At 39.6% G+C, this 19,759-nt stretch overlaps 1 protein-coding gene across 4 annotated transcripts in view; it reads right to left on the bottom strand.

Moving 5' to 3' along the window:
• PHACTR2 (phosphatase and actin regulator 2) overlaps nt 1-19,759 on the bottom strand; it is a 132,125-nt gene that overhangs the window by 18,972 nt on the left and 93,394 nt on the right. For 3 of the 4 annotated variants that reach the window (XM_071549221.1, XM_071549223.1, XM_071549222.1), the window contains exons 5-8: nt 9,648-9,884; nt 5,497-6,049; nt 4,078-4,277; nt 2,099-2,255 (exon numbers count right to left, since the gene is read on the bottom strand). In XM_071549221.1, the coding sequence (XP_071405322.1) occupies nt 2,099-2,255; nt 4,078-4,277; nt 5,497-6,049; nt 9,648-9,884 (1,147 nt within the window). The remainder of the gene's footprint in view (nt 1-2,098; nt 2,256-4,077; nt 4,278-5,496; nt 6,050-9,647; nt 9,885-19,759) is intronic. The other variant, XM_071549224.1, reaches the window with a different exon arrangement.

The following is a 19,759-nucleotide window of genomic DNA, read 5'->3' as shown; positions in this document are numbered from 1 at the left end:
TTTTGTAATGTTAAAAGGTATTTCTCATTTGGCCCTGCTGTTCTTCACCAGCACAGGTAATTTCCAGACAATTACAAGAACTGCACATGTAACCATAGCCCTGAGTGGCTGTTTGTTTTAAAAGATGTACTGCTGCCACCTGACACATAAATAACTGATATTTGAATAATATTACAAAAGTTGTACCACAAATTTAAATTCTTCACAAGTACAATTTTCTGAAAGAATTAATAAATGTTCTTCTGTCTTCAAGCACCATCATTGTGATAAGTACTGCAATTGTAAGAGTATTCTCAAATATTTTGAATGCAAGTCTTACAAATTTTTTTAAAAGAAAAATCAACAAAAAAACCTATAAACTGTTCATTTGTCACTGAATTGCATGTACAATACAACTGGGAGCTTTAACTGCAACTTTATTTAGCTGCCTATATATATTCAAGTACCATTACAAAAAACCCCAAATAAAACAAGATTTTAGTTTTTTGGTTTGTATAGTGGAGAACATGGTTGATGTCTCTATGTTTACTAAACAAGTTCACTTGTTTACTTGAGAAAAGGAGCAAGACAAATTTCAAGCAGTAAAACTTATTTTGCAGATGTGTCAAAGATAAATTCTCTGTCCAGCAACACTCGCACAGTTCACTATGGACTATGGTGAGCCTATGAAACTCATCTGACTTAAATCATGCTTGCACTTTCACATGTGTCCTGAAGGACTGCCATGTTTACTACAGGTGAGCAATCCTGTAGAAAATCTCAGGATGGGACCTAACCTGACCCTGACTGAGCTGGGGGGAGAGATTTCCCACCAGACCTTGTTGCTGCCAGGTGTTGAGCACCAAGCCAGGAATTTTTAGGGAACTGGTGTCAAACTCAGTTGTGATTTTGGGTATGAGCACAGCCCTGACATGCACAGACACTGTCTCCTGCCACCAAAGCAGAGCTGTGTGGGGAGCATGCCAGCTCTCCAGCAGAAACTCCTCCCTGTGTGAGGAGTTCAGGGCAGGAACTGAAGGAGCTTCCGCAGTTCCAGTCCCTGAGGGAGCACTGACAAGCAGGATGTGATCACTGGATCTGGGATTTGGTCAGGAGAAGGTGATAACAACCACATCACTTTATTAGCAGAATTAAAAGGACCCTTGGGCTCTACACAATAGATATATCACTCTTACTGTTAAGTAGTAAAATAGCTGCCTTAGGCAGTCTCCCAGGTCAGAGAGAAACTCAACTAATCTTCTACAGGTTGATACAAGGCTGCTTTAGTCTATACTGGAGCAGTGCAGACTGGACTATTCTGTATCTGGAAATGTCCAAAAACCACAAGACATCTCCAGATCTGTCTGGACAACATTCTTGAGTCCAAGAGAAACAAGGACAGGTCTGGCAAAATACAGACATGCTGTAGTCTGTTCTCAGAGATCAGGAAAGCCAAAATTAACATGAAGATTTTTTTTAAAAAGTTTGTAAAAAGACAAGTGATTTTTTTTAATGTAATGTTCTCAAGTCCAGAAAGAGAAAGTAACATATTCCATAGCAGTTTAACAGCATGAGAAGGACATGCCTCAGAGGTGGGCACAGTAAAACACCAAACACTGACCTGCAAAGTCAGCCTCCTTCCACTTCTTTTGCTGGAACCAGCAGATGAATAATGAAGGAATTAGAGAGCAGGAGGAGGATGGAGAGGGTCAGAAGAGATGAACATGCACTGGCATGCTCTGTACGTCAGGAACTACTACTAAGTCTGAGATGGGTAACATACAAATGAAAGTTCCTGCTAACCAATTCAAGAAAAAACCTGAACCATAGCATAGCACTGATTGTTGTGGACTCATTCTTACCCTCTTCCTCTTCTTTCCTTTTTTAACCAAACAACTCAAAACCCCAAAAGCTCTCCTATTTGTTACTTGCAGGACAAAAAATGTATTATTGAAATTTTAAAGTTTTGTGAGAAATAAAAATACCATTCTCCAGACAGTTATACCACAAAGATCCTGCAGCATGCATATTGGTCTGCATTTGAAATGTGAACCCAGTGTTCTCAATTCTCTTCCTCCACCTCTGCCCAGTGAAACCACATTTACCCTGCGACTGATACCTCACTAGCTTCGTTCCAATCTGATGTCTGATTTCCTGCCTCTCCTCTTCAGATGTGCGCTGCAAGATGTTTTTGTCTTCTAATTCTTTCTTAGATGGTCTGTTGCCAAGTTTGATAGCAAGAGTATCCCTACGACGAATTTTACTTGCCAAAGAGCCTGAGGAAAGGAGGAGTAGGGTAGATTTAGTTCATTCATGTTTGGGTTACAGTCACAAACTCTGAGCAAGAACTTTAATACCTCCCCAAAGCAACCTTGTTCCCACATGCAGGAGAGGAATTTTAATTAACATCAAAAGTTTTAGCTCAGTTCACAAAAATAAAAAGCTAAAAAGCTTGAAGAAAAAGCCTACCAGCCAAATTGATACAAACATCACTTGTCATCTGTGAAGTGATAGGATAAAAATGACAAATCTACACTTAAGTGTCTTTGAAGTCTAATTACAGGTTGGCTTATTTATCAGCTTAGTATATTTAGCAACCTGCTGCTCTTTTTCTTCAGCCTTAAATGCTTTAGTCTCATTCTATCATAATTTCCCTCATTCTTTCATTTTTTCCAATCAATTAGTACTTAGTTCTTTTACAGTGCTTTTCACCTTAAACTTATTTGTAAAGTAGAACAAAAAGTACAGCTTTGAAAAGTGCTGAGGGCTTGTAAAGTAACCTAGGCAGGAACCCCCACACATTGAAGCAATCTGTTCATCCATAAAACTGACACAGTAGGGACAAGGGCCTTGCAGCTCGGTAAGCATCAGCTCAAGCCAGCTGTGGAAGAAAGGGTATTTTTCACAGCCTTTATAGTCTTTCCCTTGTATCCTGACATTCTGACTGAGGTGGGCTACATATGACCTAGGCTGGTAGATGTTTACCATGTAAGGCAGTTTGGTAAGACCAGAGGCTTGCAGCTCACTTCTTGTAAGACATCGTGATGCTGTCTGAATATGTGAATTTTTGGTTTCTATTATATTGGGTCATATTCAAACCCAACACAGAACTGGAGAAGACTTCAGCCTCTTGAGCTACCTGGCACTTCACCTTCTGCTGCACCAGTGGCCAAGATAAAAACACAAATTCATTTTCCCTCATCCCACTTTGGTATACAGCACTTGGGCGTTCAGGATTTCTTCACTGAGCACAGTGAAGCACCTCCTCTGGAACAGCTCTGAGCAAGGCTTTCAAGCCATGGTTCAATGATGATTTTATACTGACATAAGGCAACCCTAGAGGGGGCAGAGATAGGGCTGCCTTCCTTGCCACCCTAAAAGCCTCCTGCTGCCAACCTTCTTTGCCCAAGCAAAGGAGCAGCCATTGGGTGAGCTGGATCAGGGAACCACCAATTCCGTTGAGAATCAGCTCAACAACAATTGCAAAAATAAACTTGAGTGCTGGCCTAAGGGAAGAGTGACAGGACAACCCCTTCAGCAGCAGCAGGGCTTCTACCCAGTTAGGGTGATGATAGAGTCATGACCCTAGATGAAATTTCAAAGCTCTAAAACTTAGATATAATTTACTGTGATCTGCTCTGTCTTGCTAAGGTTGCTCCAATTCTTAAAACATCCTGATCAAAGAGGAACAAATGACTTTCAGACACTGAAGCTGCTGACTGACTGAGGGCTTCCTCTGTCATCCATTCTACCTGTACCTCCCACAAGGAACTCGTGACAGGAGTGAGCCAAATCAATGGCTTGTAATGTTCTAATGTAGAGGCCTTGTTCTACCCGCATGTTCTTCTGAACCTGCGCTTTTCATCTCTGCTCCCATCCACCCATGGCTCTCATCTATGTACAAACCCCAGCAGGCTTCTGATCACAACTGTCTAGGAGGAGTGGGACACTGATTTCTCAGTAGTGACAAAATACTAATTCCCTTAAAACCATCCCCTGCAGCCATATCTCTCTTTGCTTCACACTAGCATGGGTCAGGCATGCTTACATAACACAATCTCCAAAAGGTAGCCCACAGCTTCTTGGCAGGATGCTTACTTTCAGCACTTGCATTCTCATCATCATCATCATCGTCATCATCTGTGTACAGTATGGGCCCATCTGAGTCCGAGTCACTGCCATGGCTCTCTCTGCTACTTTCACTCTCAGGAGGGGCACCAGCATCAGAAGCCTCCTCTGCTGGTTCAGAATGTGCCCGATCTGGAGCCTGCTCTTCTTTGTCTTCTTTGGTAGCCAAGCTGTTAATTCACAAGCAGACACATTGATACATTAACGCAAGCAGAACAGAACACAAATGAGAGACAGATTGTATAAGCAAGTATGAAAAGTTCTGTTATTCAAACTAATTTCTTTCTACAAAATGTACATATTATAAAACATCTATAATATATGCAGATGTGTATATGTATCTATGTATGTGTGTTAGGAAAAAGGATGCAAACAATCTGGAATGATGAGCTGTAAACACTCTATAAAGACAAATCCTAATCATTTTTTATTTCTTGTGGGATGGACCAACAGTACATACTAAAGAGACAAAAACAGTTCAAAAAGTTGAGGGTGAGAGAAGCAAGCTGGAGAGCAGACAGGAGTGCAGAGCTTCTGGAAGTCTAATCCTATTTATTGTAAATACAGTTTCACTGCAGTTCAGTCCAAAATGTTCATGCCCATCACTGATGAAGCAGCAGATTGCCCTTCGTCTTGGGAAAATCTTTATGTAAAGAAAGGGTGGAGCAAGGGGAGATGCAGCACAGGAATGTAATGCTGGCACAGATGTACCAGCAAGAATTTAAAGGAAGGACTCTTGGCAGCTGGCATCTAGACTAAACTCTCTTGGGTTTATATAAAAGATGCTGGTTCTTGTGGCAGAAAAAAGATAGATCATCAAGCCAGTTTCATTTTGCTGCCAACTATTTTGCTTAAAAGATGTTATTATGACCTTTCTCTGGACTAATTTTTACAGTACCTGACATTTAGACAGACTACTAGTCAGTGACAGACGAAACACCTACTAATTGGGGCTTGAAACTCTAATTTTCAAGTATGCAAGTAAATTCAGCCATTGAATTGAGAGGTTTAGAAGTGAGATATTCAATGACATCCACAAAAAAAAAAGTAAACCCACCTTGTAATTCAGCATCATTTCTTATTTGCCTTTATGAGAGATAAATAGAAGTGTCATCATCTACTAGCTGCTGCTGACAGCAGTGTCAGCCATGCAGTGATGTAAGAGGTAGGTTATGAGCAATGACCTTCTGGGGAAACATGAGGTACTGCAGGTGAATGGCTCAAAGGCACTGGAAAGGAACAAACTGTGCTGGGATGCAACACAAATTATTACCAGTCAGCAGAAGAAACAGAGGAGATGCCCGTGTGCCTACAGCGTCCCTTGTAAAGAAATACAGTTTCCTTGGCTATGGGTCTTACCACTTACCCAGGACAGCAACACTGTCTTACCTTTCCTTGTCTTCTCCGCTAGCATCTGGACCGCTGCCTAGGGACATACTGCTCAGACTCTCATCTGTGCCATGCTCCGTCTGGAGAAGAGGTTTAGTATCTGATCCAGGGCTGCATGGCCCTGCCACACAGCTGTCTAATACATCTGGGGCATCTGAGGAGACTGCAGACTGACCGGTTGCAGCAGGGAAAGGAGGTGGAAGTGGAGGTGGAGGAGGGGCAGTGGTGGGAGGAGGGGGCACAACAAGCTTGCTCAATTGGTCTGCATCCTCCGTTTCAAAAGTTACTACAGAGGGTTGCTCAGGCTTCAGTTTTTCTGCCTTCACTTCCAAACTGTTGGCTGCGTCTGAGGGGGAAGAAGCAGCCCCATCTGGTGCTGTTCGTGGGGCTGACTGTTTCCCAGGCTTCTTCTTGCCCCTGGGAGTCCCTGATGTGCCCGATTTGCTGGAAGTCTCCTTAGAGGCTTTGGAATGAGATGATGTGGAAGAAGGAGATGGTGATGAAGAGGACTTGGAGTCTGGTGGTTTTTTTGCATGAGAGGAACCAGCTAAAACTAGAAAAGAAAAAGGATTTTACAGTCTTGCAATTACATGATTTTTGTACTGTATTTTCTGCATGAATTGACTATACTGGTGTTTAAAAAATGAACAACTTATACTTGATACTTCTACAGTGATGAGTAAATGTTGCAGTTCTAATTTCACCTTTGCAGTGGAAAAAACTGAAATGTTGAATACTTGCCCAAGAACAGCAGAAAGGATCAACCTTACAAACAGGTGAGAGTTTGTTTTGAGCATTCTGAATTGCCCCATTACAACTTCCCTGGACATCATGTAAAAAGTCCACTACCTATTCCAAATATATGTAGTGTCCTATTTTAAAAAAAATGCTCCCTGACAGAGAAAACTGCCTGACCGTTTCTACTATGTGAATTTTTGGTTTGAGCTCTGGGAAACCTGCTTTTCAATGAACACCTGAGGACTGTTACAGGTGTCAGTCAATTACTTTACACAATGTTATTGCAACTGGTGTGCTCCTACAATGGCAAAAACCACCAATCTTATTCTGCACAAACAACCCTCAGAGGGGAGGAGGCATTGAAGGCCTCCTGTATGTACTGGAGGTCTTTGCCTTTTCGGTGACCAACTTGGGCAGTCCAGAAAATGCCGTGAAACAAGGTTTTGACACTAGCTGTACAAGCTGGCCAGTGATGCTGCTGTTTAATCCTGTGAAACTTACCATACTGAAGCGCATATATATATATATATAAACACACACATATACATATATATACATATATATATACACATATACATACATATATATATATATATACACACCGATACATATATATATACATATATGTGTGTGTGTGTATAATGCCCAAGTTCAAAAGAAATTTCAGTCAGCCTGCTTGCCCGTGTGCATTCCATCCGCTGAGCTGGGAGCTTCAAACTTCTGACTTTCATTTAAAAAGCAATAAAAATGACAACTGTCTTATGGTTCAGTCCCTTTCATCAGAATGCACCCAACTCAAACACTTCTGCTGTAGTAAAAATGCATTAACCTCCAGAGAACAAATGAAAGCATTATAAAACTACACAGCAGCCTTGTGGCTAAGCTTACAGAGTAAAACAGAAAGCTGTAACAGAAATCTGCTGAAAGGCTTACTTTACTTACAAGCATTTATATAAAAACAAAAGCCTGGCAGATTAGGAGAGAATCAAAATACAGATACTGGCCATAATAAATTCATGATATAAAAATAGCTTTCACAGTGAGACTGTTCTCAATCTCAAAGATGGAAAGCAATTCAAAAGACACATTATACCGTTCTCTTCTGTAGCTGAATGTTACAGTTTATAAATACTTTAGACTGCTTTAAGGTTTTCAGTACATCTGTAAAAATCCATAGAAACTTCAGGCAAATCACTGTTCCTCTTCATGCTGCAAGGTGACTGTAAAAGGCAGCATCCCAAATCTACTGATACTGCACTGATTTTCCACATCAAGTACAAATCACTGACTTAACATACAAGCAAAACAAAATGAAGCAGAGAAATTGTATAAGCAGCAGTTCATAATTGCAGTGGAAATAGTGGTTCCAACCTGCAAATTGTTTAGCAGAAACCTTACTGAGAAAGAGGATGGTAGAAAAAATAGGCTCTGGTTCTGATCCAGCAAAGCACTTCAGTGTAGGTTGGACGTCAACAGAACCAGTTACATGCTTATACTTAAGAACTGCAGCATAATACAAATATACAGCCACACAATTGTTTCTGGGAAAATGTCAAAAGATGTTTCCATTGTAAAAATCCTTACATTATTCTCAGAACCTTTCTGGACCTGCAATTAGATACAGAAACTTGAAAGATTTCTCCCACGGAAAACTCCCCTACGCTTCCACATGGGTCAAAAGTGCTATTACTATTGTTGCTTTTCACTGGGCTGGCTGACAATTTTCTGTCATGCCTCTTTTTCAGTAGAAGATTTGAATTTTGATTAAATGAAAAATTTCATGGCTGTTATTTGCCTTTTGGCACTTGTCCATGCCTACATTTAAGTCTCATTCTCCCAGTTCCACTATTTCAGTTTAGAAACCTCAGGAGAGCCATGGCTCAGTTGCCACTCGTAGTCCTCCTGTTTTTCATAGGACTTGATCACTGGCTGCATCACGTGGTCACTTTCAGGGGGATCTGACAAACCTCTCATACTATTACTGTTCCAAATAAGCTCTACTTATTAAATATTGCTCCATTTTGAATGAACACAATGTATTTTTAATGTTGGAAGAAATCCTCAGTAGAGTAAGGGATATGTGGATATATTTTACACCTGTATGGTCTCAAGCATTGCATGACGTTTCAGCAAGGCTACTAAAAGACAAATCTGGAATCTGAGTGTATTTTAATTTAAGAAGTCAGATATCTGACAGCATGTTACCACTCATTGGTATAAACACTGCTTTATGTGATGGATTGTTTTATTACTGAAAGGTCTGCTGTTACAAGGTTCATTCAATTAGGAAGAGCTGAGTTTTGCAGCTGCGTGTGAAATACAAGCAGCAAATTCTGGATTTTCAAGATGTTTATTCTTGTAGTCGTCTGATGTAGAAAGAACAGTTAATACTGTTAATGGATATTTTATGGAAAAGTTATTACTGTAACTTTAGAAGTCTTGCAGTGTTTTCAAACAGTCCTCTTCTGTATGCTTCAAATACAAAACATGCCAAAATGCACAAGCTATGAAGACGAATACTTGCAGAAAAAACTGGAAGGACTGAAGGTCTTTCAAAGGTGGACAGAGGATTAAAAACACAAGGCTTGTATAAGTTTTCCAATGCATGTATGGATTTCATTCATCACAATACTGCTTATGTTCAAATTATATCTAGATGTTTTAATTTTGGTCATTATCTACACTGCAACCATGCAAACTCAAGATGAATACCTTAAGAGTATTTACCTATAATCTTTAATCTAACATCACTGCTGACTTTTGATTTGCAAGTATGGTGATAAACACATGTGGGATGTGCCTAATGATTGACATTTTCCATTTCCAGTGTGTACCTAGAATCACAGCAAGCCATCAACTAGCTCAGGGCAGGCTGGTCTTTTCTAATGGTTGCAATTATTTTCCTTTTTCTTTTTTTTTTTTTTCAGATAAAACAACTACTACTCAACAGTCTTTTAAGATGTCTTAATGGTTTTATACTTTACCTCTTTATGATCCTGTAATATTGTCAAATTATTTGGAATAGTTAATATTTCCAGCAGAAAGTTACAGCACTACTGAAGCAGTTTTACTTTGGAGCAACTCATGTTTGGTTTCTGAAGTCACCTTTTTCCCTGCTTTCTTCAGCAGTTCTCTGGGTCAGTTCACTGCCAGCTTTCACACTTGAACTGAAAATGCAGTATTGTTTCTGATGTGCTTGGTGTTGTGCACGTGGTGATTAAACAGCAAAGTGATCTGTCTGGGATGTTTGTGGACAGCAGAACCAGAGCTCAGTGGGAAGTTAGCTAAAAGCACCCATGGCATGCTTTTTAGTAACACTGCTAAGTACAAAGGCAGGAGTTATCGTAAGACCAAGTCAAGCACCCCCATGCACATGCACCCACCACAAATGGCACTGCATGGGCAGTACTCACCAACTTCTCGATTTGCACTGTGACCTGTTGGCTTGGGTGGCGGGAGAGGAGGCTGCTTAGCAGGACCCTTTCCCTTTTTTTTAGCATGAGATGCTTCATTACCCTTATGACTGGTGGTGGTGGAAGCAGCAATGGCATTTTTTGATGGCAGCGGAGCTTTTTTAGATTTAGGCTTAGGCTTGGGTAGTGGTAGAGCATGGGATGTTGGTATTTCTGGGCAGTGATCAGTAGTGCTCTCTATGGATAAGAAAGTGAACAGAAGGCAACTGACACAGACATACGCCACATAAATTCAATAGCAAGTCCCACAACAGTGACTACTTTTGCCGCTTGAGCTCTTAGGAATCAGGAGAGACTTAAGCTTCTGTCTCTTAATGAACTATTACCTCAGAAAAAAACATACTGTCTGTCTCAGCTCAAGTTCTTCTCAGGGAAGACATTTACCTGGAACTTCTCTCAGTCTCCTTTATTCTACATTTCCAAGGATCATCCTTTACATTTATTATGTTAAACTAGACTGCTAGCTACAAACTAAATAAAGGAAATGCCATTTACTCCTCTAACAAATTTCCTAAGCTTATTTTCAACCCTACCCACCCCAAGATCAACAGGCTATAGAACTCAGATTCAAGTGAATCTGAATGTGAGCAGGGCCATTCTGCCAGCCACAGGTTGAAATACATCTGTGCAGCTGAAATATTCCCCCGAATCAACCATTCTCTTAAGTTGCAAATTGCATGCTCTTAGCAACTTTATTTTGGGTAACTTCCTAAGGGTATTTCAACTCTTCAGAAACAGATGAAGCTAAATCAGATAGGATATCATTTGGCATGGGAATGATCTTCTCTTCTGCAACTTCTTTGGGTACTGTTACATGACTGCAGTTTTGAGAATCAACACTTCATTAGTTAAAAGGAATTTAGACTTTATCTACATTGTGCTGTGCAATAGGAATGACTCTGTAGAGTGAAAGAGCACCCAATGTCCACAATATGCCTTTCAGGAGACTTGATTTTGGACTGTCTTCAGGCTATTTCTGTAGATTGCATGACTGGTGGTGGTGGGAGCAAAAGTTCCTGAGTGCATCTTTAGGCATAGTTTCATCCAAAAGAAAACTGGTTTGTGCCCTGCAAACCAAAGAAAGGTAAGTGGGGATGACCAGGAAATTCACTTCAAAAGTGCATGCCTAATGCTAGCTGTAATGTCAAAGTAGGTGAGCCATTTATAGTCAAACATAAAATTTTGCAACATAATCACTATGGTTCTAAGACTAGGTGTTCCCAGATGGGAATCTTTATCTATTCAATTACACCAATTCTGTGCCTATTCAGTCTCGATAGCCTTCCCAAACCTTTCTGGAAAAGGACATTACAAAAGCAAGAGCATAGCATCAGAATCCTATAGGATTTATTTGTATGTTACTAAAAACTACAGTGGTTGAGGAAGTAAGGAGAAGCAAATACTGCAAAGACTTTTAACAGTCTCTTACATCCCTTGAGAGAAAACTACTTTATTTCTTGCAGTATGTTCCTATTAGAGCCTCAGTCTTAACACATATTAAATGGACGTTTCCATCTCTCTTCCTTCACATGTTAAGGATTCGCAAGAGATAAGCAGCACATTTTCATTTTAAATTTAGTAAATGAAAAACAAATAATGTGTTGGACAACAAAGACATTCTTCATGTCAGAAACAAGACTTTCCAACCTCTAGCTTAAGGCTTGTTAACATGAACCTAACGCATCACCTGCATTATTAACAGCAACATGCACACGTATGTCTCTTCATGAACCGAAGGAATTAACATTAACTGCCCAGTGTTGTCCTCCTTAATTTCTAGCCTATTATATACACAGAAGTTTTTGCTAAAGTTTTGTAAGAACCATTTCATAGCAACCTTTTACAGCTTTCAAACAGATTGTTTCAAGTACAGATTCTTATACTGTCTCTTTGTTTTCCAGAGAAAGACTTTGGATGGAGAAAGAAAACATGCTTATTTGTTACGTTTTGGTCTCCTCTTTTGTAGGAAAAATATCTCCTTGTGAAATTCTACCTACCTTCAGCCAAAGTTGAAAAGCTGATTTAATTCTGAAAAAGCAGGACATTTAAAGATTTGAATTCCATTAATAACAAACATGGCAAGACAAGATATGATTTTGTATTTTGAAGAGCTGGAGGGACATGGTCATAGGAAATAATTTTAAGTGTAAAAAATTCATTGATATACCTTTTACTTATGGATCCAGAATGCTATAATTTAACTTACTAAAAAGAAAGAATTTAAAACTTGTGTACTTACACACCACTACTGTGTTTTGTTTCCAATCATAGTAGTAGAGAAAATGTTAAAAACAGAATTATAACCTAGGAAAAAGTAATACAGCATGCACCATATTCTAAAGCAATACAGTTAATCTACACTGAACTATATAACTGATTAACTAAGGGATATCAGAATTTATCTTCTGATCAGGAAAAAAGGTACAAAATATAACAAAATATAAGGCTAAAGGTTTACTTAGTTGCAAATAAACACATCTGAGTGACAATCATCTGATAATTTTGGATTTTTCTTTTGAGAAATAACTAAAAACTATAAATGAAACCCAAAATTGGAACAGTTAATTCACATCAAAGTTCTTGCTTGCAGACTTCAGTTGTGATTAAAACTGGCAATTTATATAGCATTGATTTTTAACAGAAATGCCTTGCCATCACTGGAATATCATCTTTATCTAGGACAGCTCTTTTCCTACTGTTATGTACATCGTACCAAAGACTGGCAGACACCTCCTGCACAGCAGCATCCTATCTGCTCAGATTGTTACAGCTCTCATCGAGTCTTGACTGCCCCTTGATTAACTACATGCCCTTTTCTTGTCCTTGACCAGTAAATCTTCTTTTTGCTCATAGCCAGGATGAAAGCTGTGGTGAAGATGATTGCCTTTGACCATATAGTTTCTCTTGCCATTTTGTTAGCTTTATTGCTTTTATCTTTGTTAACTTCATCTGTTTTTAACTCAGTGTCAGTCTGATCTTGCCCAAATTATTATTTCTCATTTACATGAGATAAAGTTTTCCAGTTCCTACATAACCAGTCCAAGCGACAAGCCAAGCTTTGAAGCAGACACTTTTCACTGTTTTTCTTCTGTTGCCCTTCAGGTTTTGTGAACATTCACTGATTGTTGTCCCTCAAACCACCCTTTGCTCTGCTGCCAAAGCTGACCATATTGTGCTCGTTACCTTGGTCTGGTGTCCTTTGTTTTTTCAGTGCCTAATCATAGTGTCCTTTCTTCTACTGCAAGTCCATTGGAAATTTGTGTAGTTTTCTGCATCTACACAAGACACTATAATGAATTTCTAGTGATGCCTAAAGTGTTTTTGATTTTTTGTTTTCATTTTTATAGATTTTAGAAGTATTTGTAACTGTAGTAAAATGTAGATTTAGTGTTCTAATATTTCCAGCAGCTTAAGCTCAATCTTTATACATGCCAATCTCTGCCACATATCAGTAGCTCAAATACTTTTAGTTGTTTAGAGTCTCTTCAAGGTAGAAAACTGAAGACTGTCAGAAAGGACTGTAGAATGAGACATAAACATGAGCCAATAACCTTGGGTCTAAGAACACTGGAAAACCTCCAAGCCCTATGTGTGCTGAGGAAGAAGAAAATGATGAAGACAGGGTCCCACTGACCCCAGACTCAAATCCTGAGGAGGTGTGACCAGGGCCACGACGAGCCTGGACTAAGAGATGTGTGAACTGGGCATTGGGTGAACCACATTATAAAACCCATAGAAACCAGTGTTTGGAACATGTCAATATGTATTCCTGTGGGCCCTAGGCCTGATATTAAAGGACTTTCACTTTTTATCTTATCCTACACTAACTTGGCTCAGAGTCCTGCTTTGTTGGGGTCTCTCATGGCATCACTAGTATATACAAAAACACTGTAGCTATACAAATAACTAATAACAGCAACAGTGGCTTGATCCTGAACAGCGACAGGGATGGTCTGATGTCTGTAAATGGCTCCAGATACAATTATGTTGTAATTGTTCCTCCTTAAAAGGATTCTGCTTGAATATGGACCCATGGTCTTCATGTCTGCTCTTTCTTTTGCCAGAACAAGGAGGCATCTGAGTCAGTTCAGATCCCTCTATTTGTTCAATCCCATCCCCCAGGTACTTCAGTACCAGCTGCAACATATTTTTATTGCTGTTTTTTTCTCAGTGTAGATATCTGTTCACAAGAACTGACCTTTTAACAAAAGGTCTCCAAAATACATCAGACAGGATTTCTCCACTGCTGTCTTGATCAAGACATCTGCTGTAAAAGCAACCCGCCTATAATTTACTCTTTAATCAGGCAAGCAAAGCAAATGTTAATATCTCGTTAAGCATTGGATCAATAATATGTTTATGTTTAGAATAAATTTTCCAAAGGCCAGATTTTCAAGAAAGCTCACTTTGAGACCAGATTTTTCTTGATTCCAGAAAGTGTGATTTGGGCTAGATTCTAAAGAAAGCTCCAGTCTTATATAAAGACCTAAATGATGGTCAGAGTTGCAAAGTAGAATCATAGAATCAGTTGGGTTGAAAGAGACCTCTGAGATCATCAAGTCCAACCCTTAATCCAACCCCACTTTGATTGCTAAATCATGGCACTAAGTGTCATATCCAGTACTCAGTACACAACAGCTCTTGTGGGTACTCAGCAAGCCCCAGTGACTTTCAGAGACATGCTATATGCACTGGAAAATCAGATGATTGATTTTGCAATCTAAAAGTGGGACCTTTTGCAAACTCTGGACCAAATGGACCCATGAAAATCCTGGGCATACTTTCAGAAGCTAGGTTGTGAAATACTAGACCTTTGTCTTTACTTTTGTGAACCTCTAAGGAACAGAAGGCCAAAGCTTTTCTACCTGAGGACTTTGTCATACAGGACTGGTATTTTTGTTTGTCCAGCTAAAGCAGAGTCTTGAGAAGCTAGCTTACAGAAACCAGCAGTGCTGAAGCACAAACTTATGATCTACATCAACTGCAACACCCATCTCCTCAAAGATGAACAGAACTTAGTAGAGCAAAACTATGTAAAATGGAAGTTATAAATAACCATGATTTGTTGTCTTTTGCAGGATGACTCCCTGCACAATGAAACTCTTACTGAGTTTTGCAAATCATGATTTTCCTTTCCAGACTATGCAGAGAGCTGTTTTGATTAATCAAAACCCAGTAAGCTGTCATTTAGAAATATGTGACATAGCGCAAGACAAGGTGTCTTTTGTCACTTTTTTGGGCTCATTAATTGTGCTGGTGCAGGTGGTCAACTCAGACATATCCTTTCATAAACTTCAGATTTGACCAGCTCCATTTTTTGTTCCTGTTATTGCTACTAAAATTCTGTTCAAGAAAAGACCCATTCTAATTGTTAGAAAGCTTCCTTTAATTTCCAGCCTAACTGTATTTCAAGCCACTGTTTATTCCTTTCTACTTGTGCCAGCATTGTCCTTTAGGCATGCTCTGTCCTGGCTATTTACCAGATTGCTACATTCATCAAACACACTCTGGCTCTCTCAGGCTCCGTTTCACTAGACTGAACAAGAACAGCTGTCTCACGATGCTGTTCGCAGCCCTCTTTGCAGTTTTTAATTAATCTTTCTTGAACATTGATGAGCAGATCTGCATGTTTACAAACTTCCAGATCTTACTGACTATGTTTTCAACAGCACAGTGTGCAAGAGGTCTTGTGACAGAGACAGCATAGAAAACAGGAGAGGGGAGAAAGGGAGAGGTATAACATCTGACCTAAAGCAACCATGTTCAGGTATTTTGCATTGGTTTCAAGATCAAAGAGGAAAACAACCCAACTGAATGTCATTTTACATTGTTAACTACCCAATCTATGTGTTAGAAGTAAGCTGTTATAAAAAGAGAGAATACCTAAAATGCATTGACTGCTGCACACTTCTACCATTTCTTGACCTATGGGAAACTTAAAAGGTGACATTCCCTTACACTTTCTGTAAAGATAGGCTCAAATAATTGGTTAGTTCATTGAAGTAATGTATACAATCTTAATTCTGGAGCCACATTAGTATATCTTTATATAAAGCGGGGGGGGGGGGGGGGGGGAGGGGAGCAACTTTGCAAGTCAGGAGCTTTCTCTAGCACTCACCTTTTGTGGGTGAAAGCCCATCCCTCTCACGTCAGACTACCAGCATGAGCCAGCCCAGACTTAGTGGACAGGCTTTGCCCAAATACAGAGTACTCTAGAGTAGCTTTCCTTTTAAGAAGACTTGGATTCAACCTCATTTACATAGATCAGGTGATGAATTGAAGATATACTATTTTTAGAAGAACTGGTTTTAGCCAGCAAATAACTCTGCCAGAGTGAGAGATTCTTTGGGAGTCAGGCAAAAAACCCTACAATCTTCTATGTATGTTGCTCATATAGATGATCTACAGAGCTTGGGAGTACAGGAAGCCAGCTAGGCACACAAGAGGGAGGAAAATCTGCCTTGTCTCTCACAGTGACTGGCTTGCAGGGTTAATCTTCTGAGACAAAGCAGGCTCTTTTCTGAGACCCTGAGAGATGAGAATTACTATCTTAAATTTCAACAGGTTTTATTCTATGTTGGGGAAATAAAGAAAAACCTCTGAGAAAAGAAACGTAGAAAATTTGACTTTGAAGACCACTCCTTGGAAGACAAACTAAAGTGTTAGTCAGCAATGATGCATGCTCATAAGACCAGAGTTTGTACCTCCAACCTTCTTTTTGGTTATTCATAAGAAATAGTTAAATTTAATGGCAGAATTAAAGAGAGCAGATGAAAACATAGAAGAAGGAACCTCTGAACCCACCATACTAAGACCTGGAACCTTTGCCACCTCTCATATGAGAGATCCTGTCGTAAAAAAAAAAAATATGCGCATGTAGCCCATTAGTGCTTTTGAAAACAGCACTACAAACTGTTCCTTTCACTGAAAGACATGAAAAAACCTGAGGGGATCAATCTACTATAAACAGTTTGGAACATTCCTGCAGCTTATGCTGCATGTCATCTACAATACCTGCAACAGAGCTCTGGCTTCCTGAAATGCAATTATTTAGCAAAGCAGCACCTAGCACACCTGACTGATGGCATGCAAAACAAAACTCACTACTTTTTTCCAACCATCTTGCTAATGCTTACTGAGCCTTTCACTTCTTCAAGCCCAAGCTAACAATGAAATGGGAAAGCATCTTACTAGATTCATTAAATGATTTAGCTTGCTATGATGAACATTAGTAAGACCCAATGCTACAAACAGAACTCAGATACAAATCTAGGGTTCTCTAGTACAAAGGAGAAAAGCAGCTCTGACACAGTATTAGGGGAGGCTTTACAATGTGCAGCATGCATGCTGCATCACCACCTATGTTCCCGTGTCTAGAGAGGTAAACAATGACAATTTTGACATCTATTCTACTGATGTGGCTTTTGATCTTCTCCAACACTGCTGTAGGAGGCAAGAGGCAGAGAGACTCCTTGGATCCCCTTTTTGGTGCTTGTAACAAACCTGGAACCTGGAGCTCTGAGGACTGCTGTGGCTACTGCAGACTGGCGCCAATGGTCAGGAGCCCTGGCACAGTTTATTCGGCTGCTCAGACAACCAGAGTGTTCTTTGATTGATATGCTGTCTACTTGCTGCTCTGTATCCCTATCAAGGCTTACAGATAATAGCTACAGTTTAGCTCTTTATTTTCTGCAAAAGATGCTAATGCCTTTTCTTTGTCAAAACAAAAGAATTCAGAAGTCAACCCAGTACAAACATAATGTGAACAAATGATGTAAGAAAAAGATTTCTCTGATTTCTCATGTGCAAAGCCTTATCCATCAATTACCTGGTTTTTGTAAAACTATCACCAGTTTCTTATCATCCTACCATAAAGGAGAAAATTTCTTTTAGACACCCTCTTGGATGACTGTCATCGTTACTACAAATAGTAACAGTTACACTATTAAATTGCCAAAAGGGATTTTTCACCAAAAACAAGAGGCATCTGTGAGCTGACAGACAGCATTTGGGAACCTTGTTTATGGAAGTGCCTGGCAGCAGAGGAAACAGCTTTCAGGTGTTTTCTTCACTTGCTTCTGCCTAACTAATTTTTGTATTGCATGGCTGAGCCTATTGTTTGCCCTGTTGATACTGTATTTCCATAGCTCATGCTATGGAACTTTGTTCCTTTAACTTCTTTTACATCCCAACATATTCCACACTACAACAGGTTGCTTCCAGTTCTCACCATATGATCACAATTTGCCTGTATCCCTTGTTCTTTTTAAGCTCTGGCTCCAGCAGCCATCATTTATATGAGAAGGCCATCTTCAAGACCCACTTGAACATGAGAGCTAGTAAAGACCACCATCATTTCATAAGAGCATTATAAAATAACTTCCTAAGTTTCAGGGGCTGAGATGCATATTTTGGAACACTTTGACCCAGCTGGAGTTGGAACTGCAGCATACCATGCTACTAATCAGCAGGAATTAATCTTTTCTTCAGGTCTTACAAACATGGAAAGCATACATATCTTCCTTCAAGACTGACACATAAGAGTCAATGACTTTAAGAAGCCTAACATTAGCCTTACTACAGATGAACTCCTTGCAGCCATTACTCCTGATTGCCAGCTAGTATTCACTCCACATATCTCAGTTCTCATAACGGAGAATTGCAATCTGAAGCATCAGCATGTTTATGGTCTTAGCAGAAGACAGTGAGCTAGGTATGTGTGCTTCAGCTCTGGTTTTGATGCTCTGTGAGCATAAGCAAACCTCCACTCTGCCAGTGTGTGTGTGTATAATGCATACCTATGGCACCTGCCATAAAAAAATCCTCCAGGACTAATCTGTCCCGTGAGACACATCTGTGAGATGAAGTGGAGCTTACTCTTACACTGAGATCAACAGGCTGGTTCACCTTCATGCTTAATGTACTACAAAGCAAAGAATAACTGAAGTGTATTCACGATGAATACTTGCTGAGTTGTACTGGGTTTCCACAGTGTAACAATTTTTTGGATGTGTGAAATTGCTCTTGAACACCTTTTTTTGGGGAGACTATTCCTCTGCAATAAATTTATCTGTTGCCCTTTCAGGGGACTCAAGATGTTTACTCATCAAAGAACTTCATGTTTAGATGTAAGAGGGAAGTATATTTGAAGTATTTTGCATCTTCTGTATGCTCAAACTGACATTCTGTGCAGCCTAGAATGCCAGCTTTGCTCATTTTTTGTTCTCCTTCTCCCTTTTCCATATGTTCTTCAATTTCTGAGACTGGAGTGATTACTACACATTCTGTATTGAGTCTACTCTTGTACAGCAATCATTTTTAATTTCTCCCTCTAAGGTCATCACAATGTATAAGGAGTGCAGAGTCTAAGATGTTTGAAATAGATATTGAACCTTTCCTGCTTCACTGGAGTTCTACTTTCTGCAAAGTCAGTTAGAGGGGATTTCAACATAGTCAGAAATGTGTATTTCTAGAATAAACTGTACCTTACAAAAACTTCCAAAACCTAACAGATCCAAAAGGCTGTATTTAATGGTGCATAAAATAATAAGTGGTCTGATCTAACCTCAAAGTTAAACTGAATCATTTTAAAGGAGTTTTCCATGGCATTTATAACTCTTTTCCCCTGACCCAATACACATCTGGTTATAGTTGGCATCAAAAGACAGATGTACTTAAATGTCATGACAAAGGCTAATCTTGTGTTTCTGTCTTGTTGGGAGACAGGAAGTACTAGAAATCTCATAAGAAAGACTGTTCTCCTTGGACATCTAGCCACTTTTTACATAGTCAAGTGATTTACGTAGCTCAGAGAAAAAAAAATCCAATTTTTGCGTTAGCCAAACTGACCCTCTCAACCTCCAGAGGCTCATTCATCACTAGGTAGAGTTTAATAGAAGACATTGGAAAGGCTGCTCAGTCTAATAGCCGGCCAAGAAGGTCTTGATCTTTTGCATGCTTGATCTTTTCTCTAGGAAAATACAATAAATGGAATAGCATCTAAAACTACTTTTTGACAGGGAAAAGAAGTGGTTACTCAAGTGGAATTACTC

Source organism: Pithys albifrons, chromosome 2, assembly GCF_047495875.1.
Source record: "Pithys albifrons albifrons isolate INPA30051 chromosome 2, PitAlb_v1, whole genome shotgun sequence".
Classification (NCBI taxonomy): Eukaryota; Metazoa; Chordata; class Aves; order Passeriformes; family Thamnophilidae; genus Pithys; species Pithys albifrons.
Note: the sequence above shows the minus strand (reverse complement) of the source record. Positions and strands in the feature narration are given on the sequence as shown.